This window comes from Acanthochromis polyacanthus, chromosome 12 (genome assembly GCF_021347895.1).
Source record: "Acanthochromis polyacanthus isolate Apoly-LR-REF ecotype Palm Island chromosome 12, KAUST_Apoly_ChrSc, whole genome shotgun sequence".
Taxonomy (NCBI): Eukaryota; Metazoa; Chordata; class Actinopteri; family Pomacentridae; genus Acanthochromis; species Acanthochromis polyacanthus.
In genome coordinates this window covers 21751570-21768974 of record NC_067124.1, presented here as the reverse complement: position 1 = coordinate 21768974, position 17405 = coordinate 21751570, and the positions used below count along the sequence as shown (strand labels likewise).

The 17405-nt window shown below is 39.7% G+C and overlaps 1 protein-coding gene across 2 annotated transcripts in view; it reads left to right on the top strand.

Annotated features, from left to right (window-relative positions):
• Nucleotides 1-17405, top strand: part of LOC110954307 (mannosyl-oligosaccharide 1,2-alpha-mannosidase IA) — a 210361-nt gene that overhangs the window by 135385 nt on the left and 57571 nt on the right. For both annotated transcript variants that reach the window (XM_022199167.2, XM_022199977.2), the window contains exon 4: nt 7386-7466. In XM_022199167.2, the coding sequence (XP_022054859.2) occupies nt 7386-7466 (81 nt within the window). The remainder of the gene's footprint in view (nt 1-7385; nt 7467-17405) is intronic.

Genomic DNA, 17405 nt, shown 5'->3' with positions numbered 1-17405 from the left:
AGGGTGAGCGTTATCAAAGAAGTAAAATGCAAATCATACCTGATGAGATTCAACCTATTAGCCAATAGTCTATATTAATGCTTCTCTGCTTGGACCATTTAATCACAGTTTATTGGTCTGAGGGGATTAGGTATTCACTGAGGCTACCCTCAAGTTTGTAAAAATGCATCATGGGAATGCAACACCAGCTCAGCAGTCAAGTAAAAAATGGAAAAGAGAGAGAGAGAGAGAGAGAGAGACAATCTTGATGAACTGCAGCTGATAACCATTACCGTCTAATGTCTGCCAGTTAAAATGCAATTTGAAAAATGAGAAACACTATTCAGATCAAATTACCATGTTTAAAGAAATGGCTTCGTAAAAAAAAAAGACACAATTCCCTGATGTTGTGGTTGTTGCTGAAAAATTAAAAGGAGCATCTCACTCAAGGCAACATAAGCCCTTTTTGATTAGTTTAATCACTCATTTTATGTGTCATTTGGGTGGGTTCAAAGAACAACACTGCACTGCGTAATTAAATGAAATGCGAATGTCAGTCTCATAGAACATGCTAATATAGTCTAATGATCGATGTTTATTGGAAACAAAAAACCTTCATTAGCTTCATTCTATAAGCCTCTTTTAGCAGCAGTTCAACGAGTCTTCAAGCCATCTTGAGAATTCAAATATCCACAAACAAGAATATGTATGTGTCAGCACACTATAGTCTACTTAAATGCTGGGAAAAGAAAAACTTTTCTTATCCATCACTCTTTACTGTCAGGTCGATATCACCTACCTAAATATTGAGCTGTGTGGGCTCATCATTTGTGAGGTCTTTTTCTTTACTTTTTTATTGGCATGAAGTTAAGAACTTCCTTTCCATCAGTGAAGGCTGTTTAGCATGCTCCAGAGGTTAGTGGTCATTAACGCTAATGTCGTCGACCGCTCTCACAGCTTGGACGCTGATCAAGACCGTAATTACTCTACAATAAGAAAAAAAGAAATAGCAGCGGCAACTCTGTGTCCTGAAAACAGCCGGGTGGAGAGGAGCAGCCTTGGGGAAACTCCAGCTTCAGCAGAGGCAGCAGCTTTGAGCGTGCAGCGTGCTCGATTTACAGAGATTACAGCAGCAGGATCAAATTGTTCCCTTTCATGATTTCTACGTTAATTAGCAATGTTAAGTTAAATCATTGCCACTGAGCGTGAATCACCAGCACCAGTAGGAGAAGCAATCATCTGCTTAATTTTTATCCTTGGCTTATCGCGACATTTTCTTTCCTCCTGTCACATCCGTCTAATTTGGGATTGAAATGTGGGAACCAGTCGAAAACCTGGACAGCGGCGAGGCTGAGAGTCTTCTCGGCCAGTGACAATGATGCCTCTTTATTAGCAGTAAATCATTACATTAGCGTCTGAGCAGGACACACCACTGGGCAACAGTCGAGTCAGCTCCTTGGCACACAGCAGCACAGCGGCCATGCCAATCAGGCTCATGTCCCAAGCAAATCTGGGCTGAGTGTGACGACAGTCTTTGCCACGACCGTGGAATACTCCTCAACGCAGAAACCAGCAGCAAATGCTGTCAGCAACATTGCATGACGCTAGTGAAGCAGAACACCTACAAGTTTCGACAGCAATGTACCCAATAAGTCATTACCCTCATTAATTAATTTTCCTCTCTGCTGTGGCTCCTCCTGCACAACAATTACATTTTGTAGAACAACTAAAATGCTAATTTTCTTCCTGTTTTGTGCATATTTTAAATGCTTGAACCATTGTTAAAAGCAGTATCCAGTTGCCTGTTTGCTCTGCACTGAAACTATTTAAGTGATCCTTTGCCCTCTTCTAAAAGTTAACAAGGTACACATAAAATCAAATCCCAGGAAAGTATTTACTGTAGATTTTAATATAGAGAATAGAGGTGCAGCAGTTTGCACTGTAAGGCTGAAGTAGACGTTTGTTTTTATAGCTGAGTAATCACTCCTGTAAAATGCTCTGCTTTCACTTTCCACTGCAGCAGACTGAGAGAAGACAGAAACCGAAGGGTTAATCTTGGTAGCTGTGCTGCTGCGTCTAACTCTGACGGGCTTGTGTTGTTTGCTAATTAGGTCCTCAACTTGAGCACCGTGAACGGAGACAAGAAGGAAAAAAAAAAACAGTAAAAACAGGTGTTATTCACTTTACCAGATTTCTTTGTCATGCTTGCAGGAGAGCGGTTATGCTCCACGCACCATGTGTTAACATGCCTCCAGGAGCAGCAGCAGAGCAGTCAAATTGAACTCAGTGATGCAGCTTTTTGTATTTTAGTGGCAAATTGCTCCTTTTGGAATTTTCTTATGATTCAGCTATCATTTAAACTAAACATGAACCTCTTTAAAAAGCCTAAAACTGTATCACAGTGTATCAAAAAGAGAATAAACACCTCAGTCACATTTGGATTTGACACAGGCAAGTGTCTAAAAAGATGCAATTTGGAAGCAAACAATACAGTTAATGTTGACATTTCCCATCAGTGGGTTTGATCTGATATGTGTTGTTTTTTTCCCCCTAAAAAATTTCTTGTTGCTTTTTCAGACGGATGAAAATATCTGCTTTAAGTAACACATTTTCATCATTTCTTTTTCCATTTTGGATCAGAACTTTATTAGAACTGTGCAAACAATAGGGGGTATTATGATATTCCATTTTCCCACATCAATTGGTCTCGTTTGTCCAGTTCACAGCTCAAGCACTAAGTCTTAATAGCTTTGAAAAGTTATTTTGGGTTTTAATGGGAAAGTAAGCTCAGGGCCGAAATAAAAAATAAATCAACTTATTTTGAATTTGGATAAATCATAACGGTAAGCTTGGGAAACACCATTAAAAGACACGTTCGCAAATTCTCCAGTCCCCAGATACACATACAGATATTTCTCGCTGTTAAGAGCTTTGTTCATTATACATTCCAAAGTTTATCTGAGCCTCACGTGAAGCTTCAACAGTGTGGGTAAAAACAAATCAAGTGGATATCTTCTAATGTTTTAGTCTTTTCTTACAAAGACTGTCAGTGGAACACAAAGAGGGGAGTTTGATGTGGAAGGCGCTTTGAAGAAGGATGTCACAGAGGCCAATATGAAGAAGAAACGACTACAGCAAGAAAAATCTGTTTTCTGACTATAGTTTAAAGACAGACTTCAAAAATTCTTTCTTTTGAGCTCTAACCAGTTTGACAGTGAGCCTCAGTCTGAGTCAAACCCAGTCTGCTCTACAGTTATTCAACTTCTCCTTATGCATAGTTAAAATAAATGCAGTTTGTGTTTAATCATATGAAAACATTCTTCCGGAGAGCTGTTACAGTGTTTTTAATCTTCCTTCTTGATATCTTGCTTATGATGTGGTGATCAGTTTATGTTTGTGTGAGTTTTATTGTTTAATGTGCGTTCTCGCAGCCTGAGGGTTCACTTTTTTACTTGATTTAATGGAGAGACAAATGTAAACGGTTCTGAAAAAAGAAATCCATTAGATTCAGATGCAAATAACAATAGCTGTTTGAGTCGAAATTGTGCCTAGAGGCTTTTGTTAGATCAAATCTGTATGAATGGACGTTTAACACATAGCTTGCTGAGTGATTTATTGAACCTGTACTGGGAAGTAAAAGTCTGATTGGCAAAACCTTTGTCAGCGTTACTTGTTCTCCTGAACTGCACCTTCTGCCTATCTCGCTGAGAGCCACGAGCCCTGGTGATGAATAGACACTCCATCCCTAATCACCGCCATCGTAGCGCCATTACTGAATGGGCCACTCATTTCAGGGTTGGCAAGACAGCTCAGCTCGACTGCCCTGCCAGAGGCGTCTGTGCTTTGTTTCAGAAAATGTCAGTGGTGTGCTGACTGTACAGACGAAGCCTGCACCTTGGTCATGCTACGACCCTGCTGTTATGACCAGAATCAAAGAATAACATGAAACGATAACATGTGGTAGAATTTTCGCCTTCACTTGGTTGTCAGGAGTTAAATGTGACGCTCGATGCTGAGTTCACGTCTGTAAGATGAATGTGAACCTGCAGTCATAAAAACACGATACAGTTCAGCTATGTTCAATGTAAACGTGGAAAAAACAATCCACAAGCACTTCTAATGCTCTGTCAATACCTCGCCATGTAAAGTCGGTTTAATCCAAACAAAAATCAAAGTGTAAAAACAATGGCAAAGCTTCGTATTAACTGTAAAAATGTGATACTGACCTTCTCCAACTGCCAGCAATAAGCCAATAAATATATTCCCCAAAGTACAGAACTATTTTTCTGCCAAGTTGTTGGTGTTAAGAAATCTTTGTAGTAATACTCTGTTGGCAGCATCAAATATGTAGATTAAGAGACAAACACATTTGATGATGATTGATTCCAATTATTGATTTATGTTAAGTATCATCATATAAAATGGGATTAAGTGTATAAGTTGCTTTAAGAGAAGATATATATGGAGATAAATGAAAGCATTGAACAGTTGCCAGTGACTCCCCATCTCGATCGTATTCCTCCAAGTGGAGCAAATTGCCCTTTCTGGCACCCAATTACAGTTTCCTTATAATCCACTCTTGAGGTAGCAATTTCCGTCTCAATGGGTCTCTAAGTCAATGAGTATCATTCTGCTTCAACCTTCAGCTAGCACGAGAGGCAATAATTATGGTGACATATTGAGACACATGCAGTGTTACCTCTTATTTCATATTTCATTCAGAAAAGGGAATAGACCAAACATATTTCATGTAGAAATGGCACCGTAGCACAATTCATCTGAGTGTTTCGCAGTTGCTGGATTAGAATATAGATTTTCTGCAGATTGTTCAGCAAATAAATGTGTTTTTAGATTGTAAGGCTCTTGGGAAAACGCAAGAAAGAACTAGATACTTATTTGTAGCGACACCAATGGAAAAACAGTGAGAGAATTTCTATCAAAAACCTGCTCTGTGATCATATACAGTCACAGTAGCAAAAAAGTGAGAGCTGTTGAATATTTTTTTTTTTTTTGTGATTTTACTTTTATGCCGAACACAAAAACTTCAAGGCTTGTTGCTTGCAAAGGCTGAGCAAAAGTCACATGTACTCTACCACACCATAAATTCAGCACACTTTATTTCCACAGCACTAATTACAGCTGGACAAAAACACATTTAAGTCACAGTCACCAATCTGGTGCTCTGAGACGGTATCTTTTTTTTTAGCAGGAAAAACATTTTATTCACCAATTATTTCCTGTTGCCACTTCTAAAGATTGCTGTTTAGCAATTATTCAGTAAATTTGAGCACTTTCTTGTCGACTTCTCCCAGTAGTTGAGGTAAACAAACCTCTGAGAGCTTACATTGTTAATTATCTGTCTAATGAGTCAAAAAAAGTTTGTTACACAATGGTTTAAATTAGCTTAAAGTCTAGTTTAAAACTCTAAATGATGATAATAACATGAGCAAGAGATGGCATTTCAAAATAATATTGGGGATAAAATTCATGTTCAACCAGTGAACTTGCACTCCAATAGACTCGCCCTCCTTTAATCAATACTGCCCTGGAGTTGTAAGAGACTCTGAGACAGAAGAGAAAACAAAACACTGGGGAACATGATTACATGGCTTTCACTTTCTTGCCTGACTTGTCGAGGCTGGCCTGGCCTTAGCCGTTGATTTCTTCAGAAAGGGAATCTCCATTACTTAGAAAGGGGGGAAAGGGAGCCTGGGAGCCTGGCGGTTAGAGAGACTTTCTCATAAGCAGAAGTTCACTGGCCCGTTTCCCACAGTGACTAATGTGGCCATCAAACAGCAGACAGCCTATTCCTGAAAACTATTGAGCAAGATACCAGACTTCTTTTTTTTTTCTCTTCTTTTTAACCACTCAAACACACAAAAAACAAACAAACTGTACAATTATGAGGGGATTTTACTGGGTATTTAAGTGAAGTATGAGGGTATAAGAGTGTGCCAGTTTGATGCCAACAGTCATTGCCGATGGCAAACTCGTGCGACTTTATTTGCTTCTTCTCATCCTTGTATATATACTGTCAGACTAATGACAAGACTAATGAATACAACACAATTGCCTAATGAGGGATAATAAAGTTAATCAGTCAGTCGGCTGAGGTTTTGTAAAACTGTCACATCATCCTTGCAACCACAATTGCTGTTGTCATGGGGATTCACTGTATAGCCATTCACTCACTATTTTAGAGTAAGACAATAATGTCTTTTGAAAGTTATCAATGGCAATTGCACCATTAAAAGTCTGCAGAGCTTTGATAATTTGCAGCCAGAGTCGGCACAGCAGTGACTGGGAGATGGAGGATGGAGATGATGTTGTGGTTCTGCTTTCTTCCAGTCATTGATTTCAAAATAAAAGCATAATAAGGCTAAGAAAAAGCAGATTGATATGTTCAGCCGTTTAACTAGCAGTTATTGATAATTTTCACCTAGAAAATAATAGTGTGCAGCAAGCATTTATGTCAGTTTATTGAGCTGAAAAAAAAAAAAAACACACAATTTACCACATTTTGTATTTTTTTTTAAACTTCATTGTCCGGCAATTTTAGGGAATTGATTAGCCTGTTTGAAAAGTGAAAGTATACATTTTAAAGATGTAGGTAAGAGTCTTTGGATGATTTTCCTGTAACTGAAATGTTAAAGCTCATCAGTTCCTAATCAACAGCCACATTCACAACCACAGGTGCCGGAGCTTTTTAACCATTTATTAATGAACTGACTGTAATGTAGCAGCTCTTTAATCAGAACAACCCCATGCAGATGCACTTCTTTAAAGGAATGTGTTTTATCTTCCCACAGGTGTCATCACAGGTGTAATTTCTCATCAGCACCTTTGTTTTTTGTGAATATTCATGTTTTCTCTATTTAATTTATATCTTCAAACCAACAGTTCATCTACACAAGTCTGATTTTGATCCAAATGTAACTACCCTCATTTGACCAGCTGACAGAAAAAGATCATGGAATGTGCTCATTAATGTCAGGCGTTGTCCACTAGGCATCTCCATATATTGCACCACCTGATACTTCTGTTGAATTCGTTATTAAACAAACATGCAATGCACATCAGCATACCTGGAGCTGATGAATATTACTCACATACAGTAGTCATGCAACTCAGAACCTTTACTGTGTGAAACATTTATGTACACATCTGGACTGCAGTAAGCCCAAGAGATCTCCAAGGGCACTTAATCCACCAGATAAGTCAGTTATTCAATAAAAAAAAACCATGAGTCGAGTAAGAAAATAATTTATGTCTACAGTGTGTGTGTATATATATATATATATATATATATATATATATATTTTGCATAAATACTGCTGCTTTAGCCCTGACTGAGGCCATGGCTGAATATGACATTTAACAATTTGATCTCTCTCTTGGTTCCACAGAACGGCGAGGCATCACTCTTCGAGGTGAACATCCGTTACGTCGGCGGGTTGCTGTCGGCTTACTACCTGACAGGAGAGGAGGTAAGATTAATAGACGCCTGTTATCCCTCTACTCTAGTGAGATCTGCTGCTTCCTTTATCTCCAAGCAGCCCCGCAGTATGAATGATGAACAGGCTGCCTGAGAGTGTGACAGCGTTTGCGCAGCGCATTGCGTTTGTGTGTATCCGTGCGTCACCACATTACCCACATAAAGTTATCTCATAGTATTTAAATATTGCCATGTTCCAAGTTTTTAAATAATATGGTCTGTTTAAAAAGTATTCATACGACTCATTGTTTGGATTTTAAATATACGGGGTGTCCATAAAGTCTCTTTACAATTTTAAGAATTTATTCCAAAGGCAGTTGATAACATATCTTAACCAGATTTGTTTTATTGTAATCAGTGGTTGTCAAAGTTTTTTTCTACCTCATTTAATACACCTCTATATGGGCACCATTATTTGCACGAAGCACATTAAGACGGTACTCAGTTTCTTGTCATGTTTGGTGTAGCATAGCCTCATCAGTGGTGGCAATGGCATCAGAAATATTTTGCTTCAAGTCAGTAATGTCCCGTATCTTTGTTTGATACATGATATCTTTAACATAGCCCCAGAGAGAGAAGTCCAAGGCTATCAATAAACCCTGATACACGTTGACCCTTCTCTTGAGGAGTAGCCAATTTTAGGGTCTCATTTAAAAGTACCTCTTGCACCAACAGGATACCTGAAACAAACAATTTCAATATGATTACAAACTTTAATAAACACTGATTACAATAAAACAAATCTGGTAAAGATATGTTATCAACTGCCTTTAGAATAAATTCTTAAAACTGTAAAGAGATTTTATGGACACCCTGTATATATCCACATTTAAACAGTGTTTTAAAGGACCTGTTTGGTTTAAACATATTCCTCTATATTTTATGTCAGGAAATATAGAAAAGTTGTACTTTTCAACGTGCTTTACTATAAACAGTGCCTCATAGTTCCAGCTGAATGAGCTGTCCTACAAATAGTAAAAAGATAAATCACTGAAGTACAGTTTGCACTGCAAAGAAGAACTATACTTTCTGTTATTAGCTGCTCAGATTCTAGATATTTCCAAGCTTTAAATACACCAAAAATTCAAAGAAACCAAATACATTAGATAGTTCAACCATCGCATGTTTTCATTAAACATTTACATATGCATGTTTGTACTAATGAAGGGGTAAAATGCCAGATGTTAGAAAGCTTCATATCAGTTTTGCGTGTGTGTGTGTTCACTTGACTGACTGCTCTGGCAAATCGTTGCGTCACAGAGGTTGGAGCTGTGGGGAGTCGGGTCAGTGCACCTCCTGGTAGCGTTTCATTGACATGTGCGTTTTCTTAGCTGGCTGGCTGAGCTTAGTCACTGTATGAACTGATATTCCAGTGCCTGGTTCAGCTCTTTATAGAGAGGAACTTTGTAATGTCACTGAGGCTAGCATTAGGGTTGATGGTCCGTCCATCCATCCATTCTCTATACACCGATTTATCCTCATTAGGGTCACGGGGGGTGCTGGAGTCTATCTCAGCTGACTCAGGCGAAGGCAGGGGACACCCTGGACAGATCGCCAGCCTGTCGCAGGGCTACATATAGAGACAAACAATCACACTCACATTCACACCTACGGGCAATTCAGAGTAGCCAATTAACCTGAGTTGATGGTGATTTTCTATAATTTCTAAAATGTCTGTTATCTTCTTCAAAAAACTATGATGTCTCGTTTTGTATTTTTCGACATATTTTGCATTTAGAAGAAGAGATGTTTGGCTGTGGAAACTAAGAAGTTGTTTATGAGCAATTTTGATGGAGCTGTGCAGCAATGATAGTAATATCACTGATTACTGTTGCCGTTCTATAATCTGTATAAGAATTGTGTGCAATGCTGCATATGTAAATTTAAGATATTATAAGATGGACTGCACAACTTTACTGAAACCTGAAAATCTGAAGGACAAACAACAGCCCCAAGTGCCAGTGAATGTTGCTTTTATTGCATTTTCACTGCAGTGTAAAGTTGTTGCTTAGAGGAAAAGGAAGCAAGCTTCAGTAATTTGATTAAATGTAGGAGGAAAAGTGAATGAATTATTTTTCCTCCGCTGAAGAAATGCCACAGTTGTGTCCTTGAAGAAGCCGCAGCTGCTCCACGTAGCTCCTTGTAAAGGCCCGTGGCTACAATGGACAGCATCCAGGTGTGAAGCTGTGAAACTTTATGAGTGTGAAGCTTGGCCTTGCCAGAAAAGACCTTGGCTGGATAAATAAATGCTTAAAAATTGCATGTGACAACCACACAGCACAAATGGTGCAGTTCATTGTCGGTATATTGTGAAGTCACTGGAGGTCAATGTGTCGCCATAATGAGCATCTGCCTGTAGCAGCCTCCTGGAGTGGACACACAACACTGGAGTTGTACTGTTTTGGACCACGGTCAGTGGAAGAGGTTGAAATATGCGCAGACGCAGAATTAATAGAAATGGGATCCAATGACATATGAACACTCGGTCGCTTTAATGGACATTGATTTGCAGGCCAAGCGAGTTGAGGGGAGAGCAGCATAAAATTGTCCACCGCCACTGAATGAGTGAAATATGAATACATTACTGGGGCAGAATATATTGTTAAATCCATTATTCCACATTTGCTTGCTATTAATGCCTTGCACAAAATATTCTTCTACTTCATTCACTGGTCCATGGAAATTTCTATATGTGTCATCGATATTTTCCAAAATGAAATGAGTGTGTGGAAGTGTGCAGAGAAAGAACAGAGCATATTTGACACAGGTTTTGCCTTTATCACACAGGACATGAGTACCTGTAGTTTGGGTGAAGAAAATCTGTAAAAGAGACAACTTACTGCTACCTTTGCATCATTTAATCTTCCTCTTTTTAACCTCAGTCCACGTGATCAGTGTCGCGATCCATCTTTATTGCCCACTAAGTTTTGTTGAAGCGACTGCAGTCCTTTCCCCACATTCTTCTCCTTGAATTTGAACTTTCCTACTTACAGTACACCATCTTTCTCATGAGATGGAGCACACCGGCTCGGTTTCCTGACGGACGTTTCAATACCCTTTACCCCTGCACAGATATCCATCACATGGCTCGCTCGTGTGCTTTCTGTGAAGGGTCCCTCAGAGCGAGATTTATAGCCACCTGATCCCCCCACCTCCTCTCCTCAATTCCCCCATTAGGGACTTTCCTCGTGGTCTGCTGTTCTATTCGAATGATAAACCCAACAGACTGAAGGTCTGTCACCGCTGCAGTGACTTAAATCAGCGCAGATACAGTGTGGGAGACTATTACGAGATTCTGGATCCAGTTTGACCAGAGGATATTGGGCAGCCGGTGGTGCTGTAAATGACTGTCGGTGAGCAGGCGATGGTTATGGCTCCTTGCGGGATACAGTTTGCTGGAGAAGTGCTTGGAGCTGAACTGGAGCAACACCTTACCATTAATAACCTCCTGTTGTTTTGACCACAGTGGATGTATTGTTTATACGTGTGTTTTCTTGGAGCCCCAGAAGGCCGGTGGTTAGTCTTTATGGAAGCAGTCCCTACATTAAATGTCTTGTTCAGACGGGTCTGACCGCTGCCGCACCGCTCTTCCATCATTCACCATCACAAACCCCTGGCCAAGTCAACTGGCTCTGACAGAAGTGGCCGCTACTGCAGGTGTTGGATGCATGTTTGTCCTGCTGCATTGTGTCTACTTGTATGTCCATGTGTCTACAAGTCAGGAATGGTTATTACTGATTTCTCTTTGGACTGTTTGTTTAGTCTAGAAAAAGTAGAAAATTGTGAGCTGCACTTCCACGCAGCTCACACATTCAGGCAAATCTAAACAAATAACCATATAATTCATCTTGTAGAAGCAACAGTGTGTTCACTCAGGAGAAATCTAAAAACGGGTAGTTTAGACAGCAGCATCCTTATGGAGTTACGAGGTAAAATCAAAACCGCCAACGTGGCCGTTTGGTTGACGTCATGCTCATGCCTTAAGCTCACAAATATTGTCAAATACATATTTCTAAAGCACAAGAATGGCAGATATAATGGAGACACGATAAAATGCCTTCTGGTGGAGCAACATAATACACGCGAGTTATCAAATTAAAAGCTTGGACATGAGAAAATGGTGACTTTTCAATGGCAGCGTCATCAGGTTTTAGCAACTCCAAAGCTGCATTTAAAGTGTCCATATATCAAGGCTAAAAAATTTTAAAAAAATCTCATTTTAATAACAATAATAAATCTGCAGTCACTTTCTGAACATCGTATTTTCTCATTAATGTTCTCTCTATAATCTATCTATATAACCCAATTAATTACATCAGAGGATCGTTTGCAGAAAGTCGTGCGTATGCTATGGATACTGCATTTTTCATTTGACTATATACTGAATAAATGTACACTTTCAGAATTCAAATACTCAAATACAATGGTGGACTTTCCATGTAGTGTGCTAAATAATATAGAGAGATATATAGAGATAAATATAGCTACACTGTACTCATGTACACGGAGCAGCTTGCACTATAATTAATGCCAATCCAGTACAAACCTTAAAAGACGATTTAGCCGGTACTGGAAATGTGTTTAGCTCACTGAACTGTGGTTCATTTACATACGCACTGAGAACCAAAGAATGATTCAAATTGCTTGTTTGATCTGATAACAGCACTCAGTGAAATAAAACAGCAAAAAAAAGCCAAATCCTCACGTCTGAGAGGATTAATACAACACATATTTTTCATTTTTAATCCACGAATGACTTTAACTGATTAATGGCGTGTCAAAATAGTTGTCAGTTCGTTTTCTCGTGTGTCATTAATTGATTAATTGACTAACTGCTTCAGCCCTTTATCAGTTTTTATGGAATACAGTGCTACACTGTGCATTTCTCTGTGGGTTTTCATGGGAACATGTAGACCCTGTTTGTCTCTTCTACATACATGTTCATCAGCATGCATGGTTTTTTTCAGGTGATTGTGCATATATGATGCACCACAATGTAAATGTGTTTTTATATGCGAGTCTGACCTAAATTCCTGTGCCGTCCGCATGTGTACTGCATCCCTACCTGCAGTCATCTGTGCACAGATTTGTCAGTGTCCATTTGCGTGCATGCAAATGCGTGTGGCGATGAGACCCTGTTGCCTCATACCCTTCCCTTAGCGAGAACAGAGAACAGCGAACAGTGAGGAGGGGGGAAAAAGCAAGAGGAAAGGGAATGAATTCAATCAGCCTTATGTGAAAATTGCCCGTGGGCTGAGCTGAAACAGCAGGGAGAGAGGGAGGCAGCAGCCGGCGCAGAAGAAAGATGTGTGCTCATATGCTCATCAGCAAGAGGAAAGAGGAGACGAAGGAAGGGAGCAAGGGTGATCAGGAGAGGTGAGGGCGACGGGAGAAATGTGTTCGTATGCCGATCAGCAACCGTGACGGCGCATGAGAAGGTGATACATGGAAGCAGAGTGGCGGGGAGAGTTAGAGAGAGAGCATAAAAGGCAGAGAGGACTGGAAGATATCATCAGCAGAGGGGACAAGAGTCTTTCTCAATGTTTCTCTTCTGTATGCTCTTTAGAAATGCTACATAATCAGCAGTACAATGTGGGGCTAATATTTTTATACAGGACTGCACAGGGAATATGGGAATTGAAAATGTTATACTACAAGCAAAGTATTATTCAAACATCGAATAAAAAAATCTAACAACTTGCTCTACAGAAGCAGTATTTTCTGAGTTTGAATTGCAGCACACACAAGCAGAAGGCTGAGTGATGTAATTTTGTGATCATATTCATCAGATTTACACATACTTGCAGCTGAGTAATGAACATGTTTAATTGATATCTTCAGGTTAAAAACAAGTCAAACAATTACTGTAAAAATGGCTTTTATTTTAGGCAAAAAAGTAGTTTCGTAGTCGTAATATGAAGTGACAAACTTCACAGGAAATTCCAGATTTCGCACAACTGGCAGCTTTGTTGTTAGATTTTTAAGCGCAAGACGACTTGCTTTTTTTGTAACTAGTAAAATTGAGATTTATTACTTGATGTGTTGGTTTTCAGACATAACCATGCTCTTCCTGCTTAGCTGTGCATGAAATTCTATTCTGGCTGTCTTTTGCTGAAGATACTTTTAATCTGTTGCTTCTACAATACAAGCATGTAGCAAGGCCAAATGTAAAGTACAAGTGCTTCATGAAATCAGTTTGTTTTCTGACCAGGGAAGGTTAGACAGAACAAAAAAAAAAGTAATCACGGTTTAGATTTTTGCAATCTTGTCAAAAAAGAAAAAAGGTAGTGGTGTGGATTGCTGGTTGGCTGCCTAGTGACAGACCATCAGCCAGGTTGGGAGAAAACGTTTTTCTACATGTGAAATAGTTTGCAGCTGTAGTACCCCTGTTGTGTAGAGACATGGGAGCCTCCAGCAGGTGATAGCAGACAGCTGTCAGTTTCTCTGTGCATGATAGGCAGGTTGGTACATATATGCATATATGAGACAGACTCGAGCTGAAGAGGTTGAAAAATGTGTTATCTATTCCACAGCTGTAAAATAAACATCCTAACAACAGCAGCAGTGCATTTAAAGTCCAAACATGTTAATTGATTTCTAATGTATTCAACCTCCACACCATTTCCAATTGTATGCATGCAATATTTCAGTTTGTTAGTTTTTTAATTTACATTTTTTTTGCCATCAAATTCCTTTTTTCCTCAGAAAAACAACGTGTAAACGGTTCTCTTTGTGTGTCAGAGAAGAAGGAAGACAGACAGATGGGAAGGAGCGTCAGTGCAAGAGAGAGGAGAAGCAAACAGGCAAAGTGGTAAAGCAGGCAAGACAAAGGAAGGACGAGAAAGGAGAGAGAAAAGCCAAATAGAGAGAGAGAGAGTTTACATTTCTCTGTAGACAGGTAAGGATTAGGAGTCAGACATTACCCTCATTTGTAGCAGCCACATTATGAATCTCATTTCACTGTGCACCGCGTTGTCAAGCCAACAAATAAAGGTCACATCACTCATTATAAAAATAAACTTTCTGCAAGACTATACACAGCCACTGATACCAAGGCGTATGTTTTCTGGGAATTTATATGCAGCTGTGGTTCTGCTTGGGAGGCGATAAATACTTTCCCTGTCTTTTTACCTGCTTATTTTTATTCTGGGTCAATCACATTCATGCCTGTAACCAGCCAGAGGCTTCAATCCACCGTACTTAAAGCTTTTTGAAAAGTGGGAGGAACTGTTTGTGAACTTCGGGAGAATATACAAGGGTCACGAAACTAACTTTTTGTACTTTGATGCAGTCAAACACTAGCTTGCTATGACACTTAAGACTTGGGTTTTTCCCTGCTACACTTCACAAAGTTTAGTCTTTTGTTTATGGCCTGTGGGTCTGTTTTTGAAAAGCTAATACCCTGATTTTAGATGTGTTTTTGTGGAAAGATTGTGGTTGAGGGGTACAGTCTTTGCACCAGTCCATGTTGTTTTCTTGCTAATTTGGGTGACCCATTTCTGTCTCCAAATATGGTTTTATTTTGGGTCATAACACAGGAGAACGCTCACACATAGACAACACAAATATCACACACGCCATCACGCTGTGAAAAAATGTCAGAGACGACAGTTTCTTTATTTTTCTCTCCGTTTGTCGGCCTGAGCATCATTAAGTCACATCATTAAGCGTGTTGGGGAACTCACTCGTCACGTTAGTCTGCAGTGTGTGCCGCATGCATTAACACAGGAACAAAGTTGGCTCTCAGACTGATGGATTTGACCTCTACTCGCTCGCTTGAGTAGCTCACGCGAACCAAATAGGTATTCATAACACACCTAACGTCGATCAGTATGTCTTGAATATCACTCAAAACGTTATATGCAGCGAGAATATGAAAATGATCTCTCTCAGTAGATGTGCCTGTGCGCCTGTTTTTCTCCCTCTTTCGCTCTGCGTCTCATTCTTCCAGCGCCTCCAGAAAATTTCCAGCTCCCCTGACATTCGAGGTGGTGCAGATGAATTTAAATGGCTTGCACTGCGATTTATTTTATTTCTCTTTCTTCTAATTGATATGTTTGTATTATGATAAAGGCAACGGTTTTGAAACTTTTCTGAAATTGATACATTACTATTTTTGAATAAATAGTCAACCCTCTGGGCTGGAATTTCATTATAGCGCATGATGACGCCTGTGTGTCGGTGAAATTGCATTATCCATGTGCACATCCAAATTGTGTCTTTCCCATGCCTGTTGGAAAGTTTGTGAGTTATTAAAAGATTGTAAGAAATTGTTGACTGCGGTAAAGCGGAGAGATCTCTGGGATGTGTACCCCTGCTGTGGCACAATCCTGTTCTATCCTCTGTAGATTAAACAAACAATACTTACAAGAACACAGGACCATCATTATATTCACATGCTGTTGTTTTGTGAATTATAGTCCGCACACATACTGTACGTGGCAAGATAAATGCAGCAGTGATGATAATGATGCTACTTTTTCCAGCTGTAAAAGAAATGGCCTTAAGTACAAATTTGCAGCAACATTTTTGAGGAAATGTAAAATCACCTGAAGCATGTTTTTCACCAACATAACAAGAAATTGTCGATGAATGTATGTGACAAGCCACAAAATGTTGCTAGGGAAAATTAGAATGTAGAATGGCACTGTATTTAATTTACCAGCACTAGTTAAATACAGAAAAAAGGTCCACAATGACTTGAAACTGACATAACATGTTTAGCTTTAATAGAACTAAAATCCCAATTTTTCCTAATTTCACTGAAGTAATTTTGTTTTGTCTTATGTCAAAGTGCTGCACATTCCTGTAATCTGTGCGTGGTACAGTGTGAAGCACTGGTTTTATGAGTGAAAGATGCTGCCTTTGAATACCATCTTTGAAACGGTTACATTCCCCATCACAATATTAGCTTTATACAGTATATGATGTCTGCAAAGCAAGCAGGCTTCTTCTTTGGATCCTCATTTCTGACATTAAAAATTAAATATTTCACTTTGCGCTCGAACAACAAGCATCTCCTCGTGGCTAAATTCATTCATGATACACTCGGTGATGATTCTGAGAGACATGAGAGGATTGTGATACCAAGCACTCTGCTTTTAAAAAAACAGAGACCAAGGTAATTTGCTTGGTCATGACTGACGCCAGGCCCCACAACACCTCCTGGTAATGTTTCCTCATAATTTGACCTCATTTCTAGCCATGCTGCAGTTCGCTTCTGGCCACAATGTTGCCCAAATGTCAGCTGCTACTAGGCCATATGCACCTGCACCATGCCACAGTTACTGTGTGCTCCGGACTGTGTGCTGCTGATTCACAATGTGGTCTGGATTAATTCTTTGTAGAAGTGCATGTGGGATTTCTATTTTCTGCTTCTCTGCTTAGGGGAACTGTGTTGTAGTTATTTTCTGCCCGTTGTTTCTTGCTCTTTCGTAGCTTGGTCAAGTTTAAAGGTCGTGCTGCATGCATTGTTTTTTTTGCGAACATTTCACATTCTTCCCCGCTTCCAGTTTGTCTCTGATTCCCACAGCAGATCCTCGATGGCATTTCAGTTCTGGCATGCTTGGGTATCTTTTGGACGTCTCCTTATGAACACTGTTCAAAATCATTAAAGCAGTCATTTCTCCCCGAATGTGTCGCTCAGAAATAAAGGGCAGGATTTGTGCTGCTCAAGTCTGATTGTGGAAACCTTTCCCTCTCGTGTTTGATCTGAAGCTGTCAGTCATGGCTCTTTGTGTCTGTCTGCTACTTTCATTTCTCTCCCATCACCTACGGCAGCAGCCAGCAACCAAACTTACATCATCCTCCCTGCTGTGACTGTGCATCCGTGCTTAAGGGCTGGGTTGGAGTTGAGATAAAGTTATGCCAGGTGATTTTTTTTTTCTTCATGTTTTTCCTCACAGTGCAGTCAGTTACTGCATATGAGGAT